General features: G+C 36.5%; 2 protein-coding genes across 3 annotated transcripts; both read right to left on the bottom strand.

The window, feature by feature from the left end:
- Nucleotides 1–932: 932 nt before the first annotated feature.
- On the bottom strand, nt 933–21,454 carry LOC592205 (folylpolyglutamate synthase, mitochondrial). 2 transcript variants are annotated; one of them, XM_791742.5, is made up of 13 exons: nt 21,312–21,454; nt 14,278–14,794; nt 11,418–11,549; nt 9,630–9,748; nt 8,386–8,578; nt 7,885–7,946; nt 7,159–7,261; nt 6,390–6,467; nt 5,564–5,726; nt 4,757–4,885; nt 3,947–4,173; nt 3,027–3,096; nt 933–2,751 (listed from the first exon to the last, which is right to left on the bottom strand). In XM_791742.5, exons 2-13 carry the CDS (start codon nt 14,632–14,634, stop codon nt 2,228–2,230), a joined length of 2,157 nt encoding a protein of 718 aa, XP_796835.3. In that variant the 5' UTR covers nt 14,635–14,794; nt 21,312–21,454; the 3' UTR covers nt 933–2,227. The 2 variants fall into 2 exon arrangements, with proteins under 2 accessions (XP_796835.3, XP_011676566.1); XM_011678264.2 differs by having other exon boundaries at nt 14,278–14,745.
- A 2,607-nt stretch (nt 21,455–24,061) lies between these two features.
- On the bottom strand, nt 24,062–25,752 carry LOC105444267. The gene is made up of 3 exons (XM_011678274.2): nt 25,664–25,752; nt 24,976–25,182; nt 24,062–24,446 (listed from the first exon to the last, which is right to left on the bottom strand). The coding sequence occupies exons 1-3, from the start codon at nt 25,733–25,735 to the stop codon at nt 24,066–24,068; spliced, it is 660 nt and encodes a 219-aa protein (XP_011676576.2). The 5' UTR covers nt 25,736–25,752; the 3' UTR covers nt 24,062–24,065.
- Between the last annotated feature and the right edge of the window lie 351 nt (nt 25,753–26,103).

Below are 26,103 nucleotides of genomic sequence, written 5' to 3'. Positions count from 1 at the left end.
CAGGCAAACTGAAACGCCAGGTATTAGTGCATTATTTGGGGTTGAGTAATTGACTGTATTGTATAATTATTCAGATTATTATGTACATACATATTTGTGGGTAAATAATTTAAAGTTCATTTTAAAATCCAATAATGCCATGTCCTATGTGTCTGATGTGTTATTGCCTCTGTAGTTGACAAATCTTCAGAATTCGTTTTTACATTGTAGACTTCAGAGGGCGCCATGATGAGTAGGAAGTGTCAAGATAATAACACTGCATGTCATGATTTTCATTTAAAGCCTGTCTGCACTAGTTTGGCCAGGGGGATTAGACCTCCCTGCAAGGTGGTTATCTCATCAAATCAGCTCTCAATTAACATAAGGAAAGAGGATCATGGGGGATCAACAGGCACCGATTAGGCATTCTTTGCTATATAGAGGGCGCAAGTACCTGTAAGTAGTGCAGTGGGGCTTTAAATGTCGTAAGGTGAGATTGGATGAGAGGACGGACCACGTTGGGACTTGATCTTTGCTTTATGATTTTATTAAAGTTTGCATCAACCAGCCACCAACATGTCTAGAACCCTGCAGGAAACCAGGGGGGGGGGGGTGTTTCACAAAACTTGTCATCAGTGACAAATGACAGTTTTTGTTATAAGCTACTGAAATCCTTGCTTCTGATTGATTATCAGCAGATTTGTCATTGAAAAAAGGCTTTGTGAAACGGGTCCCAGGTCATCTTGCCCCATGATGCCTTGCACAGGTCAAAATCGACATTTCTCTTGTCCAGCTATGATTACATGCCCGACTTGCATCAGAATCAGAACTGCATTTCTGATCAAAAAAACGTTTCCTTTTTACACCCTGAAATTCTCATATCAACCACAAAACCAAGTCCTTTCCACCACTGTACATGATGCACCTTGCAAAGTAAATATACTGCACACAAATGAATTTATACTCTGGCCCAAATATGGGCTACATTTATTATGAAAGTATACACATGTACACTGTCATTGCATGCTACTTAATTCAATCAAATAGTATATCATTCAATTCATAGTAGTTATACGAGCATGGAATAATATAAGTCTCAGTTTCAAATTCTCTTACTTCCTCAACCCAAAAAGTTCATTTCCCCTGTCGGGGTAGTCTAGAATCTAGATGATATCTGTTTTTATATATTTGTTATTCTTCAATCATACGCATCCCACACGCAGCGCAATGTCTTCATTCATCGCGCAATCCCCAAAAACAAATGGGGTTCAGAATGAGAGGCAAGGACTGCTTTGTAATCATTGTAATCAACAACACAAAGTACGAATTAAGGCACTTCGTAACACAATAAAACAAACCCCGAGCATGATCAGAGAAAAATGACAAACAAAACACACGTTTTCTAAGCAAAGTCATCATTAATTTGCAACCCCAAATACGCAGCAGAAAAAGTTAGAACAATTAATATTCCATTCACCTGTTAGTGATCAATTTGTCACATCCAAAATCATTTTAGATATAATTGTGATAGGGATCAAAAACACATGCCTGCGATATCGCAGTCCAGATGAAGGAAATAAAATGAAATAAAATTTAATGCACAAAATTCATTACAATGAAGTACTAGCTTATACAACATACTTTTATGGGGAATTTCGTAATTTGAGAATTATTACCTTATCAAAGGACACAAGTGGAACGGCTTGGATTTCTCAGTTTCAAAAACCCTTCACTAAACATTCACTTAGTCATTATGCCTTTTCAAAATCGAGGTAAAGATGAAAATAGTCACAATATAAATACAGCCTGAAGACAAATGAAGAATGTTATGCATATAATATAAACATAAACCTTCATCTCGTTTGCTACAAATTGAGATTAATAATCACCCGTGATTGAATTATAAAATAATGTCATTTATGGAAAAATCACCATTATTCAAACTGAAAAGTAATGCCAAGTTTAATATCCTTTAAGAGTACACATACCTCAAGAAACAAATTGTCTGTTTGGAGCAGGAGGGGTATAAACTTATATGCTTTAATACTGAGCTAATGCCTTTCCCGCTCTGAATAGATGAAATATTTGATCACCTAGGTTAGTGGAAGAAAGTTCATAAGAGTGTACATTATAGCACCACATATATAAACCATTTCAACATACATAATATAGTCCATCTTTGGACAAAAGTTGAATATAATTTCCAAATGAATGTTCAGGAAGAAATGATGTCACTCTTTTGAATTAATTATTCAGGGTCTGGCCTAGATGCTAGTTCAGGATCCAGTATACCTATGACCCCTCCTACCAAATGGAGGCTTCCCGTTATCAACACTTGAATGTGATTGGCCGATGTTGCATGGTTTGAAGGGGTGGGGTCGTGTAAACTCGGGGAGCTCAGGTTGGAGTCTTTACAACATGCAGCCCACTGTAGAGCATCTGTCATGGAAGACAATTTCACTAGCTTGGCATCCACAAACTGGTCTGAACCAGTTCCATCCAGATTTCTAGTCAATGTTCTATCACCTGATTGGTTACAAGTGCTAGAGGGCTGATCCACTACATTGGTAGGGGTGTACTGTACTGTTTGTTGATGGAGGGAGCCTGATGCCTGTGCAACTTCAATGCGACTGTAATCTCCATGGGCAGCAGTTGGGAGTTCGGAAGAGTAAACATCCCTCTGAAGTTGTTTGAGAAGGTGCTGGAAAGCTTCGAGGTTCTTTTCGCACCTTTTCATCTGTTTCTCGGTAGTGGTGGTATGATTGGTAGTGTCTGAAAATCAGAAATGCACAATGTCATATCAATCAATTATCAGATCTTTTTTTGTTTTGTAGTGAGAATGAATTTCAACTAACTTATGATAAGAATATTGATGAATTTGGTATCAGTTTGTAGAAAAAATAGTGTTCTACAAGAAAAATATGATTATTTTGTTTGGTCCATTTTTTTTCTTCTTCCCCTCTACGAAATGTCAAAGTTGGGGGTGAGGCCTTGTTGCCGGCAAATACGGTACATTTGTTTTAAAATGAAACAAATGATATTCCTACCTGCTGATGCTTCGTGGCTGTAGAGACTGATGATGTTTGGACAGAAGACGACTCCATGGAAACCAGACTCCTGAAAGACCACAAAAACCATTTGTAAAAGTTAATCAGTAAAGCTTACTAAATCATGACACAGAAATTTTGCATGACGAGATTGAACTTTCATCTATATTTCAATTTATTCTCAAAAACATATATTCACAAAGTCATTAATGTTAAGATCATATTGCACTGTGTACCTGGCACAAAGGGCCAAACACTACTTTTTTTGTAAGTATTCAAACCTGTCAGTTATAATGCTGAAGTAAAACAGCATCAATATTAAAGATAATCTTGAGTTCTGGTAAAAAAAGAAAATGAATTCTCACAGAATCCAACGAACTTACACTGAATGTTCAAGATTACAAATAAATGTCATTTGCCAAACAATTTTGGTAGAAAATGTATACTGGCTGAGTAATGAGCATAACAAGATAAGGAAATCAAGTTAAGTAGCCCAGACACCATTTGTGTACCGGTAGTCCCATATACATCTTTCTGTGTACAGTGCTTGTTACTTTACCAAGACTGGGCCAAATTAATTATGATTTCAATGACTCCAGAACCTTGTAGTATACACCAATACTTACATGCTACATGATCAACTTTTTCTGATTCATTCCACACCTTTTCTTTCACAATGCAATCGCATAAACAGAACTCAACTTTATCTTTAACAATTTGTAAAATATATGAACTGATATGCACTGCACAGAAATGCAATGTAGTCAAAGAACAGTAAGAATTTAGAAATTGTTTTTCTTCTACAATTAAAGCTAATGTCAATGCACCCCATTCCCGCCCTTCTGCTGGGAATGTAATGTTTAGTAAAATTATCTCCAAATTTCACATGTCATCTGTAACAGAAAACGGTCTACACTCACCACAAGTTTAGGCAGTAGGCTGTACTCGTCCCTCTCTCCTGTAGTATTAAAGATGAGGACCTTGGCTACCGGTCCTTCCAAATCCCTCGCATCCATCTCTGCCCTTCGGTTGAACCACTTACAGCATGCCTTGATGCTACGAGGCGTATGGGCGCCGTCGAGGTAGTACGTGATATTCTTGCGGCGGATTATCTGGTTACGACCAGGCCAGTAGCATGATGTCAGACCTGGGATAAGAGGGGGATGAAAAGTTGGACTAAATTTTTGGTGTTGGGATGCATTTTCAGCAGGCTTTTGAAATCACCAGTCTATCGGTTTGTTTGCTGAAGTTGCTATTAATCCATTTGAAACTGTCTTTGCATCTTACATAGCATATATGCATGTCATAAAGCACAAATGCCATTAGTATTAAACAAATAACTGCTCAATTCATGATAAACTGAAGTTATGAGCTCATGTTCTTAAAGAATAGAAGGGATATGCATTAATAATATCAGAATTCTATGTGTCATTACTGGCTAGTAGCTGTTATATAATTTCTGATTACAATTTCTGTACAGCTTTGTGTATCTTACAAAGAATCAGAAAAATGATAAGGATATTGATATGAAATTTTCAGTTTTATTTTTGGAATACTGACAAAAGTGTGAACAACTTTAGGTTTATGGTCTCAAATCCAAGATATATAACTGAATTACACAACGATCGCCACTCTGTCATACAAAGAGATAGGTTTAGGGTAGCGCTGCCTCTAGCTGGCATATGATCTCTAAGAAAGGGTTAGGATTGCCTCACTGGCATAGTTTCTACCTTTAATAAACTGCTTGGGTACAGTGAATGGCTGAGCCTCGGTCACATCTCCTGTATTCAACACTTCATCTGTGACAGGCAACGTGTCAGCAATCCTGGGGTGCTTAGAAGATGGCTCATCATCATCATCTGATATAAGATGGAGAAAGAGAGAGAGAGAGAGAGAGAGAGAGAGAGAGAGACAGAGTTAGATGAAATTACAACTAGAGTTTGAGAGGTGTTGTGATTTGGTGGATAAGTCACCGAACTGTAGATTACAAGATACGGGGTTCAAATCCCGGCCCGGCACTAACTTCCTTTGTTAAGATATTAATCTACATTTGTGCCACTCAACCTAGATGTACATGTAGGAAGGGGGTTCTTAGTAGAATTATTCCTTAAATCCACCGAGTGCTACAATCGATGTAGCTGAAACAGGGGTAATAATATTGAGTCATATGGAAGCGCATGGAGAAAGAATTTTAATATCCTTGTCACAACAAACAGAAGTAACACCAATCTGACATCATCATCAACAAACACAACAACAACAATTACGCCTTATAGAACACATTTCATGACCAATTCAGCAAGAGAGATAGAGAAAAGGGGAATAATGAGATAACAATGAGAATGATGATGAGAATTACAGAAGAGAGAAAAGAACTAGAAAGAATTCCAAGTAAAAGGCCACATGAATTTTGACACATCTTAAAAGAATAGTCTTCCCTGATAACAACATATAATCTTACATAAACAAATGCAAAGTACTAAAAGGTTTCCACCATTTGTCAAAATCTACACCAAACTTGCTGTATTAACCCTCACCTTCAAAATCAATTTTCCCTGGCCGTTCCTCTGTCACCCAAGTCTTGGCCAGCTGCAGGGCCAGTGTTGCGTTCATGTACTGATGCATTCCAGCGAGTCCTAGACTAACATCATCACCATGGAAACCATATGACATCAGGCTTGGGACCACTTGAAGAGAAGCCTGCATGGTTCAAATGCATAGACACAGAGTTCAATTTAATATTCTCAATAAGGAAAGAACAGTTGATAAGTAATTAAATACCAAAAACCAAGGATCCAATATGTTGACAAGGCGCAAACATAACAATGAAAGTATGCTACCAGTATCTGAATATCAAGATTAAGTTTAAGCTTAAGTAGATCTTGCTGACTGTAAACAGACTGAAATGTCAACATGTGTTTATAATGCTCTGACATATATTTATTTTTCTCATAGCTCACAACAACAAAAAAGGAAAAAAGATTCTTAATAACTAAACCCAAGGGGAGTATGTTGAAAGAATATAAGGATTATTGCAGCTAATATTTACCCCAGGCTACTTTTCCTTTCTTGACTCAGGTAAAAGAGCTCGCATTCAACAAAGGTGAAAACCTGGACCCTGTTTCATAAATCTTGATATCAATAACACGTTACAAGCTACTGTTATAAGCTACTGAAATCATGGCATCTGATTGGCTGAAAGCACATTGTCATAGAAATTTAGCCGTTGTCATTGAAAAAAGGCTTTGTGAAACACCCCCCTGGTTTAACTTCATCCACTGAAACAAAAACGGGGGAGGAGAGGGGGTGGCTCAATCCCTTTAGAAGCTGAGCTAAGACAAAATGGAAGATGATTCTCTTTACCTCTTTTTCTCTGGCCCTTTCCTTGATGACTTGGATAGAGTTCTCAGGCTGGGGAACAGTGAATGCTGGTCGACCAGACTGTGAAGACAGGTAAACAAGAATTTAAATAGAAACTTAGAGATTTAATCATCACGCTCCTCAATTCTCGGTTCTGCTATGATATCACTCTAAATCAATGACAGTCATCAATGTTTTACAAGCAAATATAACCAAATCAATGGATCTACAGACATATTTACAATATGCCATATGGTACTGACTAGTTCAAACAAAACAAAACAAAAATCAATTTAAGTCTCATACTTCAAATTTCAATATGATTTCAAACTACTGGTATAAAAGCAATCTGAACATGGAAGCAGCTACACAGTATGTACCTAACAATAATTGCAAGTATTTTTTTTACAATAAACATAGGGACTACCCCAGAAAAACCTTAAAGTTAACTTTTTTGTTGTGAACATTATATTTTTTAAAACAACAAATATCTCATCACAAGCAGAACATGATCTTTCATTTTCTTCATTTTCTTCATTTGCTAAAATTGATGAAACTTTCAAAATGTTTTTTCTTGTATGAAAGGTGCAACTTACATAATGTACAAAATTCAGAGTAATTCCATTTTTAGTCTTTATACATTGACTTGTAAAAACACACTGATCTATGGAAATACCATTGTTTTTGTTCCTGAAATAAACATTTTTATGGTGTTAATATCTTTTTTTTTTATTCAAGTCCTGCTTGTTGTTATGTTACTTTTATATGTTACCTTTATAATCCCAGCTTTATGCCAAGCTATCTTATCAATGGTGTTGCCTAGTACACCAATGTGATCGATACCCAGTGATGTTATCCCAACTACGACTGGTTTCCTGAAAAGAGAAAGGAAATAAACATCTTAATCACATATGTTCCTTGGAGTGTTAAATTTATGGCTAAAACAAAAGCTCAAGTACGGGTGATGATTAAATAGTCACTCAAAATCACAATGAATGTGACTATAAATAACAAATAAAGACCTGTTCACCCAATTTCATAACAAAAATGAGAAATGGATGATTAGCCAGAAATGATTGCAATATTCTAATTTACTATGTCTAGTAGAATTTCGAATTTCTTTTTTTCTTTATGTTTGTTACATGTATTTATCTCTAAGCGCCATGAGCACCGAAAGGTGGACCTTTCCGCTATACCAGTAGCCACTATTATTATTATTATTATTATTATTAAATGAAACAAGTCAATAACAAATGTAGTCCCATATGTGCACACTAGTGTAAGCACTTTTCAAGAATATGCTATCTTTAGCAATGTACGTCTATTTACATTTGGCTGGTCTAAACAATCCCTCTACTACATGTTATGATATCAAGATCATTTTTGAATACCTGTATAAAACTGAAAAGGAATGAAACAACAATAACCAAAATCATAACAAAACAAGCAGTATAAATCAACAACTCTTCCTCACACAAAACTGCTACATGTATTTTACCTGATGATGTTTGTGCAGTCATACTCTCCTCCAATGCCTACTTCCATTATAGCGACATCAACCTGAAATAAGAGAAAATCTAGTTTTTAAACATCCTTGGTAGTAATTACATCATCTCAGCCCGTGTTACACTTTATCATGTATTTTATAGTATCAAAACCATCCCTCTTATATCACAAAACCAGACTCTCAAGAAATTGCAAAGATTCAGTGCTGCGGTTTACTAACTTTGTCGCATTCATTTCTTGCATCCAAACATTTTTGCTTTCACATTATCCAAGCTTCTGTATGTACATGTTTCTATGCGATTCCACTGTTTTTATGGGTTTAAAATATATATGTTTATTTTTTTATTTTTTTATTTTTTTCAAGATGAAAAATCGTATTTTAAGATTTTAAGATCGTATTTCACTCTTATTATACTAAATACAATTTAATCGTACTGGTTGGCATCTCTGCTACATTTAATTCTGAGGGGAAAATTAATATATTTATAAATACCTTCTCCTCTAGGAAAGTATGGAATGCCAGCAGTGTCAGGAACCTGAAATAAGCAGGCATTTTCCCATCGTAATCTTCCTTGGTTGCCTCTAGCCGATTGTAAACTGTGAAGAAATTCTTGGCAAAGTCTTCTTTGGGGAGGGGCTGCCCATTTATCCGGATTCGCTCTCGAACTTCAACCAGATGTGGAGAGCTGTTTGATGATTAAACAAATACACCCATTTTGGGCACTCACCAGATTACTATATAAATATATCACTAACAACAGCTGTGTGTAAGTGACTTGTATGAAAGGTTTTGTATCACTATAATTTGTGTTATATAGCATAACGCCATACAGTGAATCCTATACTATTCAAAAGCATGAATAGGAACTAATTTTCGCATATTTGAAATGGTTTTGGTTATAGATAAATAAGTACCGGTTGGTCAAAACGTTTTCAGCATTAGTGCAAGTAATATTCACCCTACTTTTCCTATTTCTTCCCTTCTCCGAATTCCTTCATTCTGCCTTTTGGATAGGATATTCAATCTTTCTCTTTTTGTTGTACTGAGCGAGGCGGTAAGATTAGCCGGCATTTCGCTCAAAGATGCTGTTGACGATACAGTCTTAATGAGAAACCCAGAAGGAAAAAAAAAGGTTTTCATAGACAGGTGGTCTTTCTATATAGATAGTGGACAAGGTATGTTTCACTGTATAATAATTGTGAAGAATAAGAGAGAGAAAAAAGAAAACCCTCAGACATGACGAAGAAAAAAATGTGACCCACAGTTTGCAGTACCTACATGTCTTGCCTGGGGATGCATACATACACTGAATGGAGAGAATAAATAAACATGACCTTGTGCAGCTTGACCTACATGTACTTTGAATGTAGGCCATTTTGCACGTACCGGTATTCTATTCATCTAGTGTGAAGTTCAACAGACAGACAGTAAACAGATTGGAGCCGTGCCATACCTATGAACCTGATGTTTACCATCACAATGTGACATTGACAAATGAGCAAACAGAAAATCATGTACAGAAAGTGTGAGCTACAAACTTCGTCTTCTTCCCTCAAAAAAATCACATAAAAACTAAAATTGTAATCAAAGTGTAAATTTATTTTGTTCGAAAATTGCTTGTTCCCACAATGACAATACATGTAGTGACTACTGTAGACAGTTGACCTATATAGAGTGACTGCAAGTTAAAGTAAATACAGGTTTGATTTTACATACATGTAAAGAAAGAAGCTTACCTATAAAATCCAGTCTTGAAGCCGCTTGCTCGAAGTATACTTTCAGTGAAGGCACAGACCGAGCCTTTGCCCTTAGTCCCAGCTACATGTATACACGACAGCTCATCAAGCCTCTCCAGCTATGAACAAACATACAAACAAATATATGTCAAAAGTGTTTTTTTTTAAACGGTTCAATTTGCAAATTTCGAAGCATACTAACACACAGGTTCGTAAAGTGGAAGACACTAAATGTAAATTTGGGCAAGTAATATGAGACCAACCACATCATAAATTTCAGTGCACCATTTATACCATAATACTTGGCAATGTACAGGACACCAAAATCCAAATAACAAAATTTCTTAGACCTGCTCTTGTTTTCTGTGTAGTCATGTTTTCTTGACCTAGCCAAGCATAATTCTAAATATTGAAAACTCAAAAGGGGTTAATACTTCATATTTCTTTAATACCTGTGTTGCAACAAATAAATGCAGTATACATTTAATGTTGACATTCATAAAATTCAAATTGGATAAAGCCAATGTACACTATATAAAAGGTATCAATAAAATCTCCCTCATTATTTTTTGTTGTTGCTGGCAGTCCATATGTCCATATGAACAGATGTATCATACAAATTAGATTTCTACCATTATAGTCTGGTCTTATGCTTTTACATTGGCACTCTCAGGCCACAACGATGACCTTGTACATGACCTTCAGCGTAATTGACCCCATACATGCATCTACATGTACTTCCAATCAGACTATACACACTTATAAAGTACATGTATGTGCATTCAAGGAGGCTTACAAGTATGAATTGATAATTCATTATGTCAACAGAAGATAAAAATCCATTGATTGTAAACTAACTCTCTACGTGTGCTTGACATCAAATGACCTATCATTTATGTTGTACGCCTAACATTATCACTCACTTACAACATGATCACCTCATCAGAGTAATAGGCAATAAGAATGGTGAGACCACAAAATGGTCTGGAGTATTACATTAAAAAAATTAAAAATAATACATTCTCCAATGGACTTTGAATATGACAGGCATGAATAGGGGGGATGGGGGATACAAACAGGCTATAAGACATCTATTATTTTCCTTCTAAATCAAAGCTTATGAATAACTCATTTTCTTTTGTTAGGCTTATTTTTCGTATGTTTGTATTTGATCAACGTGTAGTTAATATGGAAGACAAGGTGAAGGCTATATAGGCTGTTAGAAAGTAATGCAGGGCTCCTTACCAACTTTTTCTTTAGAGGGTCCGGATTAAACCGTTTTACAGTCTGTATGCATGTACAGTATGTCCAGACTTTTGAGATTTCACATTTTGGGTTTCCATATGTCCAGGGACCCGTTTCACCAAGCCTTTTTCATTGACGAATGCAAAAATCAGTGACAAATTTGCAGATAACCAATCAGAAGCCATGGATTTCACTAGCTCATAACAAATACTGTCGTTTGTCACTGATGAGTGATGACAAGTTCTGTGAAATGGGGCCCTGATTGTTTGTTAGTGTCGAGTCTGGGTAATATGTGTATTAAAGCCCAACTGTACTAGTTTACAAGAGGGATTAGACCACCCTGCAAGGTCACTGACAGGTGGTTATCTCATCAAATCAGCTCTCAATTAACATAAAAGAAGGAGGATCGTGAGGGACCAATGGTCACCGATTAGGCATTGTTTGCTATATACATGTAGAGGGCGCAAGTAGCTGTAAGTAGTGCAGTGGGGCTTTAATAAAAATCCTCTCGTAGAATACAACACATACAATGTTTGAGCTCACCGATATTCCAACCCTGGTCGCGCCGTCGATGACATCCGGGATGTTCTTGTACGCGCCCATGTCACGATTCTTACGAATCTCGTCAAGCGTCTTGGCATTGGATTGCAACGTGTTCAGTTTCCGAATGGCCTCCTGAAATAGAGGGCACATTTTAGAGTGTGTTATTACTATCCGAAGAAATATGATACTGAAGGAGAAGTACACCTTGTGTATGCAAAACAGTAAGGTTCAAGTTCTAGATTTACACTGAGCATACATACATGTACGCACCTTGGGGTTTGTTTGTGTATATCATAAATTGTCAAAGGCAGGAAATCTTGAGTTCCTGTTGAAAGTCATTAACCTGGTTCAGGCAATCAAAGTTCTTGGACAATTTAGCCTATTTAGGGAATGATATTGAATCTTTCTTTTGTGATTTCAAGGAAAAGGCTGAATTCATTTCTAAGAAGGGGGTGGGGTCAATCACAAGGTATATTTGCAACGTGCGGGTGGGGTGGGGTCTATATAAACAGGTAATATATGTTCAAAATAGTGGTTTTTAATAAGACTTCTGTTAAACCCAATTTAATACAGACATTATACTTAAAATAATTGTTTTAAAAAATGGCAGACTAGGCTAGTCAACAAACTTTTAAGTAAATTCATGCACAAGAGTATTAACTCCAAGATTAATTGTAGGACAGTCATGAAATAATATCCCCTCCCCCTATTATGCTCTTTACTCCTAAACACTGTTAATTATGTCATTCGATTTTCGCCAGTTGGGGGTTATTTCATACCTTTTTTATGATATACACACTGTACACATTGTTTTATAGGTGATACAACCAAAAAATTACTTTTTTTTTTACGAGGGCTCTTTTCAGATTTTCCCTTAAAAAAATAGCCCCCCTTAATTATTTTGCGGTGGCTATTTTGGAGCTCAGGGGGGCTTTTTTTTTTTAAAGGTTGTATTTTTTTTAAACGCGGTTTTACCTAATTAAATTCCAAACAAAGGCAAATATAGATACAATTGTAGCGTACATATGTCATGTAGAGTATTGCAGACATTCAGATACCCATGATTTATTCACTTTGTGTTAAACGTGTGGCTTTATGATTTACATATACATGTAACTAAAACTTGTCAAAAGGAGTGTTTTGTTTAACTGTTCGTTTTTCATATCCTAAGAAAATATTATCACTGACACGCGGGCTAGGAATTAATTTTTTTATGGGGGCTACTTTTCCCCATTGCCTAAAAAAAACCAAGGGGCTACTTCCTTAAAGCCATATTGTAAGCTGTAACAATAAGTTGTGTTTTTCCTTAGCCATCATACTACTAGCAACCAAATTGGTAGGTAATATGTTATTTAGTCTTTTTTTCTGTCCCAAATTTAATTATCATGGACAATGCAATCCCATTAAAAAAAATGTAGACCAACTCCCTTTAATTAAATTGTGTTATTTAGACCATTTATAACCATTAAATGTGAGTAAATATTTTTACTGTTGTCCCACATACCGATGTAGGGTCTATTTGTTATGCCGAAACATGCAAAATCATATGGCCTTATTTTTTTTTATAGACTCTAATTCTAAAGGCCAAGCCAAAGCTAGTTTCATTTCGTAGACAGAAATTGATGTCATCATCACTCATGACAATTGGCCTGGCATCGATCGTATATAAATAATTTAATTTAATTAAACAGTTGTAAGAAAGATTCTGAGGAGTAGGAACATCCTTTATATATTTATTTACGGTTTTTTTATAACAAAATTCAATTTCTGTGTACGAAACTTGCTTTATACCGATTTTACAGGAAAAAATGCGGCATCGATTTTGCACGTTTCGTTATTACAAATATATCAGTATGTGGGACAACAGTAAAAATATACTCGCATTTAATGGTTTTAACTTATAAATAACACAATTTTAGACGGAATAACATTTTTTTTAATGGGATTGCATTGTCCATGATAAAAATTAGGGCCAGAAAAAAGACTAAATAAACATATTACGTACCAATTTGGTCGCTAGCAGTTGAGCTCTCGTCACTCGCAAATACTTATTTGCTTCATACAAGGAGCGTGCGGGCGCGCGCTGGAGCTGAGCTAGTACGTTTCTGTGTATTGTGAACGTGTGCGAACTGCGTATGCATTCATGCTGTGCACGAAACTACATCGGGGCCGGTGGCCTGTCCGGCCGCCGGGAGCTTAGGCGCAGGCAGGCGGATACCGCTGTAGATCTAGCTACAGTAGGTACGACCGCCGATCCGCTGCAACTCACAAAACTTTTAAAATGTTGATGGAAGTTTCTAGTTTTGAAGTTGGTAGTTGGAACGGAGATTTCACTCAGACACATCAATAAATTGGTTTATTAATTCATAGGGAATATCAATTCATGGCGGGGGCGATTTTTCATGATATATTGATTTTTTTTCGCCCTCGTCTTGATTTTTACCGTGGCGATTTCAGAGGTTTAGGGGGCGAATCGCCCGTCGCCACCGTGTATTTTTTTCGTTGAGGTGATATGTTCCCTTTAAAAATTTCTGCAAATCATTATTTGCTGAACAAACAAACTAATCATTAAATATTTGTTTTGTTTTATTTACGTATCTTGTGATTGATAAATGTATCAGATGACTCTCAACCAAAAATTGTACATGTATACAATAAGAGAAAAGTGTCGTTTTATTCATATCTAGATCTTTGATGCTCTATTGAAATGATAAAAAGCAAACCATAAAAAAGTGGGCAAATTTTAGGAGATCATTTTTTTTTTTTACCAATGGAACAGTGAAAATTTTACTTGTTAAAGTATGAAAACTAAAACAAATTATGGTGCAGAAGAGGTTAAGAATAGCCCACATCGCCATACCTGGTACACTTCATCTGTAGAACCTACAACAGATTGTCCAGTCGAGCTTGCACGATTCGCAGCTTTCTCCGGTTTCTTCGGCGAAGCGTTGGCTGCCAGGGTCGAGCTGCTCCCCATGGAAGCGATATTCACAAGATCCCTCATTCTGTTGTCTAGCCTAGAGTACTTGCTTGGTGATGTTTGTTTGAGCAGACGATTATGTGTTTGTACTTTGTAACTCGACTTGCAAATGATCAGAGGCTTGCTTTGCTGTATGCTTGCTATCGTCCATGCAACTGGCCGACGTCTGCAGCCAGGTGGCGCTATTGATGGATGAAGGGAATGAAATTGTCGAAAGCAGGAGCCCAGACGTAGCATGGCGGGGCCAAAGCGCCCTCTGTTGTTGGATTACCCCGTCTTGTTGTCAGTTCTTTAATTCCCATCAATGGTACAGTCATAGATGTTAACAGGTTAACAATGTCTGTGTAGCTGCATCATGAAGAAGAAAAAATGCTCCTCTTCAGCAATTGACTTACACCTGTAAATGAGAAGAAAAAACAAAGAAACCATAGTACAATGTGTGTTGGATATTGATAGGTTTGACCTCTTCAGGGCAAATGAAGATTGACCTCAACCCAACCTACATGTACGTGTTATCACAAGATACAGTCAACATGTTGGCAGCCTTCACTGTGCAAATTTGCCCCTGAATCCACAGGGATAGAGCAATAAGCCAGTTCACAGTTGCAGTCTGAGCATGAGCAGATAAAGGTTATTGCAGACCAAATTGTGAAAATACACAGAGACAAAATACTGGATACGTGCTCATGAAAGTTATGTAATCAGTTCATTTATGTACAAGCAGTGCACTCCATGATACACAGGTGGAAGTACATGTATTCTTCGAAAAGGGGAAACAAAGGCTATTTACATGTATGTAGCACCTCCATCGCTGTAGGAGTGATTATTTTAAAATGTACAAAGTGGGACCTCTTCATGTTTTGAAGATCTGTGAATATTCAGGATCATTTGGGACATGTGCTAACCGTGAACTGGTCTATTCAAAAGCCCTTTAAATTTCCAGACAATTCTTCTCTAAATACAGCCTGCATGTACCCCACCCGATATGTACACATAGGATCACATTACAAGGTTTTTTAGAACATGCAGGCAGTATGCAGATTGCACATTAATTGTAGGATGAGGCAAGCATACAATTACAATACATAGTGTCAAGTGTTCTATTGCAAAGCATCTTCGGAGATATCTTTGGAGCAAATAGAATGAAAGTACAAACAACTTTAAATATATAGTCATATTAAAACAAATTCTGCCTTCTCTAAACTTTTTTTTCTCGGAGACTTTTAACTACCGGTACTGTACGTGATTTGTAAAACACTTTAAATTCTGCTCTATGATTATATTTTTTCATGCCAAAAAAAAGGCCTTAGCCTAGTATTCTCAAAGATAAGACTGCAGAAGTGATAGACTGCATCATTGTAAAACCAAGTGACAGAGGCTGCTTTGAATTGACCTGGTTAATACTTGTAGCATAATAATTGAAGATGATGATTTATAATTTACTACAACATATAAGTTTCATATATTATCATAGTTTCATAAAAAAGGAATAAAACTGATACATCTACTACACCATATAGCATTGCTAAAGCTATCCATACCAATATGAGAAAAATATGGTGAAGTATGATTACCTAATCCTCATTACATTTACAAGTCCTAAAAGATGAAGGCTCAACTTCTGGAGAATCAGAAAGCCCAAATGGATAGACTTCATCACTGCAAAACCTGGGGCCCGTTTCACAAAGCCTTTTTTCAATGACAAATGACAAAAATCAGTGTAATAATCTGCTGATAACCAATCAGAAGCAAGGATTTCAGTAGCTTACCGGTATAACAAAAACTGTCATTTGTCACTGTTGACAAGTTTTGTGAAACGCCCCCAGGTGATACAGCCAGCTTAGCACTGACCTGGTAAAAATTTGTCTAATATCTTGTTTATTAGCGGAAAGATTTATACATGAACAAACACCTGCAAAACCAGGTGATAGAGAATAGCACTGACCTGAAGCATATAATTTTTATTAGTAAGATTTACACTTTTATAGATCCATAAAAAGGTGATGGTACTTGGATACTTTGAACTAATTAAACAATTTTTGTTTTAATGTATCATTTAGTATCATTTAGTATTATTGTACAAAATTGAACACTAATTTTTTTTAAATTGTACGTTGGGTGCCAACATATTTTAGACTTAAAGACTATTCCAACTATTTTGTAATGATTGATTGTATTTTGATTTGTCACAGTTGTTCACATTATAGGCTTTCTATCTATTTGTAAATTTGTTTACTTTTAAAGATAAAGTTGAGTTCTGGTCATGCCACTGAATTGTGAAAGAAAAGGTGTGGAATGGATCAGAAAAGGCTGATGATGTACACTGTAGCATGAAAGTAGCATGTAAGTATTGGTATGTACATGTACTGCAAGATTTTGGAGTCATCAAATCATAACAAATTTGGCCCAGTCTTAGTAAAGTAACAAGCACTGTACACCAATACTTATGTGCTAGATGATCAACCTTTTCTGATCGATTCCACAACGTTTCTTTCACAATGCAATCGCATGACCATAACCGGTCTTTATCTTTAAAGAGAAGGTTGAGTTCTGGGAAGAGGTGGACAAATAATTTGTGAGCGTTATCATTGTTATTATGCAAATGTGGAAGATCAGATAAAACATATTGCCTGAAAAGTATGGCTCTTCAAATGCCTTCATATTCTAAATATGTCATGTAACATCGTAAAAATCGGGACAGATTTTTAAGCCACGTGTTTGAGTAGTCCCATATACATCTTTTTGTGTAAAGTTTTTGTAAATTTACCAAGACTTTGCCAAATTTCTTATCATTTTCATCTTTAATGTTGCAGAAAAATAAAATGAACTTATAAACTTGCCTCTGATAACTTGATCCATGCAAATATAGATTCAAGCATTGCCTTGGCCTAGTATTAGTGAATTAAACAGTCAGGAAAAACAATTCAGACAGATGACAAAAAATGGATGTGCAATTGTACTAACTTTTAACTCACATGTACAGTGTACATGTACATAGGATTTCTAAGGATTGCCCTGAACCAGTTTGTCTCTGTGTGACATTATCTAAAGTAAACTAAATCAGCTTAATTAAAGGCCCATATTTTTGTGCTAAAATCTTGCCATGAACAGGAGAAAAGGAAGCTGATAGATAAAGGACAGGAAATTTGTTTCACTCAAATGGGATTTCTTGATGCGCGACAGCCCTTTTTCAGACACTTGCATGTAGTATGTGCAGACACCATGCGTGTAGCTGGAAAAGTCCCAGAAGAGTGGGAAAAAAAATATACATGTTAAGCATCCCCGCCCGCTTCCTTTTCGGGGGCCGACTCCCTATTTTTATTTTTTTTTGAAGAAGAAAAAAAACATGAAAAAAACACTGCTAAAATGAATCTATTTTCTGATATTTAAAAAAAAAAAAAATTTAAAAAATGTAGGGGGCCATCTTGAAAAATAGCCCGACTGTCAGGGAAAATATACTGAGTGGCCATTTTGAGCGGCCATTTTGAAAGAAAGAAAAAGAAAAAAAAAGGGCCTCCTCCTTCCTATTTTTCAAAAAAGCAGGACGCTAAACATGTTTTTTATTTTTATTTGGCCTAATGCCTTTTGAAATCGTGTAGAAAAATGTCAAAGAGGGCATAAAAGTATTTTATATTTCTACATGTATTCTGTCTGCTGCATTACAAAAATGAAAAACTCAAGATAAGTCTTTTAATCATTTGGGAAATAGGCCAGATTGTACATCTTATAGACAGCCATAAGGCCTACAAATAAAAAGATGTTGTATTGCCCTTTAGGTGCCGAAACATGGTTCGGTTCAAAAAAAAAATTTTTTTTTACTTTTTTTTTTTTACTCCCTCTTTGGGCTAATATTTCTCAGTTTTGAGCCGACCATATTTTTTTTTATAGCGCACAATAATAAATTCTCTATGCGCTTTACAACTATCAATTATACAATAAATTACATTGTTAATCTAAAGATTTAAATATGCATGAATTAACAGAAATACATATCATATACAATGATGACAAAATCAGATATAATATAAATGATATAGGCCTAACTTATGAACACAATTATAATAGTTAAATAATTACCATCTTTTATTGTAGTAAGGAAATAACAATATTTGACATAAACTAGCATATAATTACAGACTATAGGATGAACATAAATGTCTTCAGAAGTAATTTAAATGAATCAACGGTCGGGGCGTTACGAATATTGAGGAGGAGGTTGTTCCATACCTTGCGTCCAAAAAAAAAACTATACACTTTTGAAATGAATGCCGAATAAAAAATATATGATTCTGGGGGGAAAGTTTTATATGTATGGAAAGCTCATAAGCTCAACTTCCATATGACTTTCATATGAAGGAAAAACTGTGCACGAGCTACGAGTTTGTAGCTCGTGCAGTTTTTCCTTCATAATCATTTTGCCTTCGGCGTAGACTAGAAGGGATGAGATTTAGATGACGTCATGCGCAGCGAGAGTTTTAAACCACCGCTGCAAGATTTTTATCATGGATGTCGATTTTGACCCATAATTTCCTAAAAAGAGACCATTAAACAGATTATTTCATTCAAGTTGGTAAGTGGAACCGAAGTAGTTAAGCCTAGACCTAATTGTCAAAACAAGATGCACCGGATATGCATCCTGTGAAATATGGAATTTGGCCGGTAGTTTTGCCAAGTTTGGTGTAACGTTTCTATACACAAAGCGTGAACACTAAAGCGTATAGGGCTGTTCTGTCTCTAAAGAGAGAGAGCCGACCCTACCCAAATCAGAGGCTAACGAACGAAAGAGACAGAAAAATTTGGTCTAGTTTTTTACGTGAAACAGCTGGGGAAGTGTCGCAGCAAACCTGCCATTACTTTGCCATAAGGCCATGTAAAATTGATGTCATGTTGATCGTCCCCGTCCGCTTCCTTTTTTCCGCCCGCCTCCTTATATTTGATATTTGATATATATATATATTTTTTTTTTTTTTTTTTTTTTTTTTTAAATTTAAAAAAAAAAAAAAAAAAAAATCGAGTACAGCTTGTTTTAATTCTTTGTCAAAAAATAAATATAGAGTTGAAATTTGATCTATATATATGTGTTCTCAGTGTTTTTCTTTTCAGGAAAGAGAGAGCATTGGGTTTTGCCCTTAACATTTGATACAGTCAACAAATCTTGGTAGTGGTTTCTGGCATATACTCCCATTCTGGCACTCCTTTGGTAGGGTATATGCAGCATAGCTGGATTTCGATTTATACATGCATGGGTCATCACCCTTGGTACTTTCAATGTTGGAGTGAGGATTTAATACCGGTACTTGGCATTCAATATCATGACGTGATGGTAGTATGCATGTCATTTAGTTGGCGTCCTCTGCTTGAGGCAGCTTCCTGTAGTGCAGACTTGGATAGACCAAAGCTAGCCTGTAGGTACGCCTTCAAGGCTTCCAATGAAAATGTTAAATATCATGTCATTCATGTAGATCTACATAAATGTTAAAACAACAATTACAAAATCAAAACAAAAATGACAATATATTTACAAATTACATATTTAAAATAAAGGCAACATTTAATATTTAAAAATAGACAAAAAGAAACCTGTTGAAGAAAGCCAAAATTGATATTTTAGGGCAAATCAAACTCACTACAGCAACGTTGGTTGATGTACATATTCAATTATATACTATTTGTACACGCGGCAGCCATCTTGGGAAAAATATCAAATATCAAATAACATGGTACACCCTCCTCCTCTTTTTCAAAAAATCCGGACGATCAACATGTAATCAATTTTACATGGCCTAATCTGTACCGACGGTTGGGTGCGGGCGAGCGCGTGTTCAGTTAGCGACCGCTAACGATTACAGTCGCTAATTTAACACACACGCGCGCGCCCGCTCCCGACCGCGGGACGTAGTATGCAATGGTATAATATTGCGTTTCAGTTTGCCGTGAATCCCGTGAGAAAGTGCATATTAGACTAGACCTATCTAAGATAAGAAAATTGACACAGCAGGTGACAACATAATCTACTTTAAAATCATGACGTTTATTTGGACATTTGATGAATATTTACTTCATTTTGGGTACTTTTAGTTATTATTTCCACGCTGGAGTTACGGGTCAATTTTTGGATAGACTCCAGAACTACTGCCGAAATCTCTAGTCTAGAAAGTCTACTAACAATAACACTAAAATTAACAGCTTAAGATTAAAATGTGTTCACGTTATGTAGCTAGACTACTACTCACACTCTCACAGACGTCATACCTGGACGCGTTATTTTTTTATGCGGCACAGATTGGGGCATGGTGCGTGTTGAGCCTATGGGAAGTACGTGCTTTCCCTTCTGAATAGTGTCTGCACGTACATGTACGTGAGACTAGGCATGTTCGCTAGCGCATTAGCGCTGCGAAGAAGTTTGAATATCCATCGCGAACTATGTGTTTAGATAACATTCCTCTTCGTTTAAGTTAATTAAGTTTTATTGACTAATTATTGTGATGTTCTCCTTATTGACGTGCTGCCTCCTCTTCAGATTTCCAATTGCATTTTAATTGTTGATGTAATGCTTTTCCATACGGTAGTGGATTACATGTAACACTATTAAAAACAGACCTCTACTACTAGTACGCACACGACCACTATTAGTCTGTAAATCAAGACCCCTTTTAAAAAAAAGCCCCAATCTGTGCCGCATAAAAAAATAACGCTACCTGGACAATGAACGCCCATATTGCATAACACAAGTCACAACGTTATCAAACTACTCGTGCCGTAATGCAATGCCCGTCTTAACTTGCATGATCTCGATCTCACCACATTCAACAGTTCAACCAGACGGATTTTTCTGTCAAAGAGAAGCATAATAAAATCGTCAATATCTTACTAGCTTACTCTAGGTCTAGTTAGAAATTATTTAGCTGCCTTACCTGCTCATGGATATGCTATCCTACTAGTTCCAACTATCCTTTACTTCGCTGTATCTGTAACTGTTCTTAGAGTTAGACATGCAGGCAAAATAAACACACATCTGACATTTTATAGATTACAGAATCAATGAAAATCAATAGCACTTTATACGTTGTTGTGCTGTGCTAATACACGTTGTTGTGCAGTGCTAATGCACGTGTCGTGTACTATAGGTACTCGGATCTGCCCCGCACCAGATTCATTCATTCACAGTGCAGTACAGTACACGGCTATTGTTATGATGTGTATGTATCACATTCGCGCGAAAAACAGCATTTCAGCCAATCAGGAACAAGAAGTGGGTTGGCAGGTGTGGAGGTGAAATCTTGATCGAGAGCCTAGATTTTTAATTTGTGAAAGAGTATGTGCACCCCGTAATATAGGCCTAATAAGGGTGTGTGCCCGGGTTGGGAGGGGGAGGAGGGGGGGGGGGGGGGGCATTGAGGAGGGGACAGGGGCCGTACTAGACCAAATTTTCCGTCTCTTTAACGAACAAAAGAGATAGAAAATTCGGTCTAAGGCCGTAGTGCATCCCCTCATCAGTATAGCTCCTTGCCTCTGCTTGGAGATTACAGGCCTGCAATGTTCCCCTCATCCCAACCATACTTTTCCTATCTAATATCTACTTCATGCAGTATCATTCGTTTATATATCAATGACAATCCACTGGGATCATACCATTCGTAACCCCCCCCCCCCCCCTCTCTCTCTCTCTCTCTCTCTCTCTCTCTCTCTGCACACACACTTTTTTTTCCATGCTTCACCTACAATTCACTTTTTTTTCTCTCTCTCACCTATATACTTTAGCCTTAATTTTTTTTTCTTTTAGGGGAGGGGGTTCTTTACTCCTATTCATCATCTATATTTTTGGGATATAAATATCTACATATATAATTACGGTATACATCTCTCAAATGATCATCTTTATTCTCACTATATATCACAGCTTTCATTTTGTTAACAGAAAAGAAAATTAAGATGAGGCTGTCGATCTCCCCAAAGAACATAAATTTGCTATTTCTTTTCTCTCTTTTTTTGGGGGGAGGGGGTGTATAATGCACTTTCCAATCATAACACCGGTTGTCTTGTTCATCAACAATTTTATTGAAGATATAAACATACATCTACTTACATATTTACATGAATTATTTACACAATCATCCTCTTGTATATAATACTATGGAATGGCCACACAAGCATACTCCTATTTGTATGTGTCTTAAAATTATCTCCCCCACTACCTGCAAAGGTGGGTATTGTCTCCCCTTATCCTATCCGCTCCCCGTATAATGACTGTTAGAAGAAAAAAACATAAGTACTGAAAAGATTAAACAGAATTAACATATCTCAACATTTTTTAATTCTTTAAGTATCTGTTGTACTTTACTTTTTTCAATCACATATCTTTTTTTGTCATGATGAGGAATCAAATTCCAAATTCATGCAAGTTCATAGAATACTTATAAAAGTTCTGAATTTGTTACTAATTTTAAAGAAATTCGTAGATAATAACATATATAGGGACCAATCCTTACAACAACAAAAACAATACAAATTGTGTACAGCTTTTATGTATAATTATATCATCCCACCAAAACAACTTATTCAAGCACTATTTTTTTTCAAATTTTAGTATGAACATCAATGTGACAACAAAAAACATACTGAAGTGGGGGGGGGGGGGGGGGGTCCCTGAAGTAATAATTCATTTAAGAGCCTCAATAAAAATCTTGAGTTCATCTAATATTACGGGTGGGCTTGGAAACTTTGGGAGCTGGGGGGGGGAGGAGCACAGGAAAAGGGGGCTCTTGTGGATGCAGATGGGCAAATCCTCTAGTGAGAAATAGTATAGTATTAATGACTGCTTTGAGAGAAATAGTTGTTTTTATACGCTCAAGGGAAGGTTAGAATTGTGCTATTACCCGAGGCGTGCCGAGGGGAATAGCCCAATTGTAACCTTCCCGAGAGCGTATAAAAACAACTATTTCTCGAATATTAAAGCAGTCATTAATACTTTTATATGCAAAAAAAAAAAAAAAAAAAAAAAAAAAAAAAAAACTTTTGTCGAAGATGGGATTCGAACTCTTGCGTACAAAAGGTGATGGAAGTACAGTCAGCGCCTCAAACCGCTCGGCCAGCGCGCTATGTCACAATGCACAGCAGTTTTCTTCAATATATACATTAAAATGAATTGAAAACGGCTTCGCGTGGTCGATGCTTCGCCGCTGCTCCATTAAACGGGCCCTTCTTTTACTTTTGCAATGCATATTGGCACGAACTTAGATCAAGATCTATCGGCAGATGTTGTTTTTTTGTTTTTGGAAGTTTATTTTCGTCTTCATGTCAACAATGCAAGATAAAATTGTCGGTAAGATCGATCGAGATTCAATTGTATTGAAATTACCGACCAATTCTTCGCACACGTACGGTATCCTCGATCGCTCAGACCATTTTTTAACATGTAAACCTATGGGGTAACCATAGAGACTGACCTATTTTCCTAATAACCATGGTTATTGGGATTTTGAACTGTTTTTTAACCATGGTTACCGGGAATTTTCGGGAACAGTTAAAGTTTATGAATGCAATTTCGACCAATCAGATTGCTGGATTACTTAAGTGAGGTATATAATGACATATATAGCTCAAATTTCCCCTTTTGAAGGAGAGTCATCCTATGCTGATTGTTTTCTTGCTCTCCGGACCTGTCCTAACTAGTACATTCTCTGTCTGAACATTTGTCGGGGTGGGCTCGGGGAGCTTGTGCTTGGGGGCAGAACCAGAGGAAGGGGCAACGGAAGTGAGTAGGTGGGAGAATCGTCTTCAGAACCACTGACATATGGCTCATATTTCCCTTTCTGCAATGTAATCATCCCATGTTGACTGCTGCGTTTCCTTGATTGCATGGTGTGTCTCTCAGCCTCCTGGAATGGTAGAGTAGGGTCTAGATGAGGGGGGTAGATGAGAGATGATACAGGGACGATGGTGCCTCCTATCATGTAATGAGGATCAGGGTAGGAGAAGCTATCGCTGTTGCCGCTACAGCCGAGTTGAATGTAGTCCAGCATGTCGACAGTATGTTCACCAGGAAGCATCTGCATAAGAAGACAAGAAAGTTCTTATGGATTTAAAGTTCTAGTACACGTTTTTTCTATATGTATTAATCTGAAAAATTATATTACCAGAACCTGTTCAAGTCAATTTAATCAGGCTGGTCGATTTGAATGTGTTACAGTGGAAAATCGTACAGGACCTGAAATGTTCTACTCCCATAAATCTATATTAATTATATAGACAGCAATCAAAATATTTGTGAAATGGGTTATGGGTATAATTGGGTTAGGGAATAGTTACAAATAATGTTTACTTCCAATGTACCCATTATGTTGAAAAGTGGTTCCCTCATTTTCTTGTCTTTCATGAAGATAAGATTAATTAAATATGAGTTTGATGATATAAATGATTTCATATTTTTCTACTTCTTTAAACTGATACGATGATTTGTTTGACCTTTTTTTTGTGTGAATTTCAATAATTCAAATTCAATACCCAGGAATAAATAAAGGTGTTGCATGCATACCACTAAATCAAATCAATCAACTTCACAACAATTAATTCACATACCTGTGTTTCAACCCGAGGGAAGAACTCATCCACTGGGGGCTGGTCTTGAAGTGTCCTTGCACACTCTTCAAATGCGTTGACTCTCATCAAGCCCGATGGAGGTGCTGTGATGGTATGGGGAGCATTGGACACAGTCAATGATGAGGACGAACCCCTTGGGACGTGAGCGGGCTGGGATGGCTCGTTGAGTCTGGGTGGACTTTTTGACTGGATCAAGATCGTGAAAAAAAGTTCATTGTTAATAAACATTCTGTATATTACTTTTCAGCAGTCCCCTCCATGACCAACCTATTTTATATGCCTGTTGTACACTGTGGACCAATTACAAATACATTAAGTTTCATTAAGTTTCTATGATATATTTAACTGTGAAAATTTAATCACTATCAAATATTCAAACATGTATCTAAATATTTTGACTTTCTTAATATAAAACAAAGATTTCCTCAAAACTGCTATTTCATGCATTTCATTTATTTTTTCTCGACAATTTGAGAGCTCTTTTAGAGCTCCCTACAATTAAAGCACTTTCGTTTCTCATGTGTTTTTACTGAAACACATCTAAATGCTTACTGCTCCTTAGCTAATGGACAGGTTCTAAATGTCACTTATTGCAATCCTTCTCAAAAGTACAATGACAGTTCGAGAAATGCACAAAAATGAAAGATACGGATGACGGGTTTGATACCTTTGAGATCAGGTCAGATCTTCTCACAACATCGCCTTGCTGTAGACTGCTGTGACTGCTGTCCATAGACATTAGTGATGATTTTACACTCTCTGGAGAGAAAAAAGGATGATTAGCCTACAAGTTAACCATGGACCTCTCTCGTAGGTCCATGGTTTAACATACATGTGGAAGCTATTTCCAAAATATGTGACTCATATTTTTTAAGCAAGATAACTTAGAAAAGCTAACATAAAGTGACATATTCTGTCAAAAAGTACAATTTTGTAGGTCATGTTTTCATATATTTTTTTTTTGGGGGGGGGGGGGATAAAATTCATATATAAATTTGCTTGAAAGAGCAGTTGAAATTATCAACCAAACATTTGAGATTCATACACTTAACAAAAGTATTTACTGTGTAACTTTCCAGAGGTTGTTTTTTTATAATATTACAAATT

The sequence above is a fragment of the Strongylocentrotus purpuratus genome, unplaced genomic scaffold, assembly GCF_000002235.5.
Source record: "Strongylocentrotus purpuratus isolate Spur 01 unplaced genomic scaffold, Spur_5.0 spur5_scaffold_4, whole genome shotgun sequence".
Taxonomy (NCBI): domain Eukaryota; kingdom Metazoa; phylum Echinodermata; class Echinoidea; order Camarodonta; family Strongylocentrotidae; genus Strongylocentrotus; species Strongylocentrotus purpuratus.
This window is presented reverse-complemented; position numbering and strand designations above follow the sequence as displayed.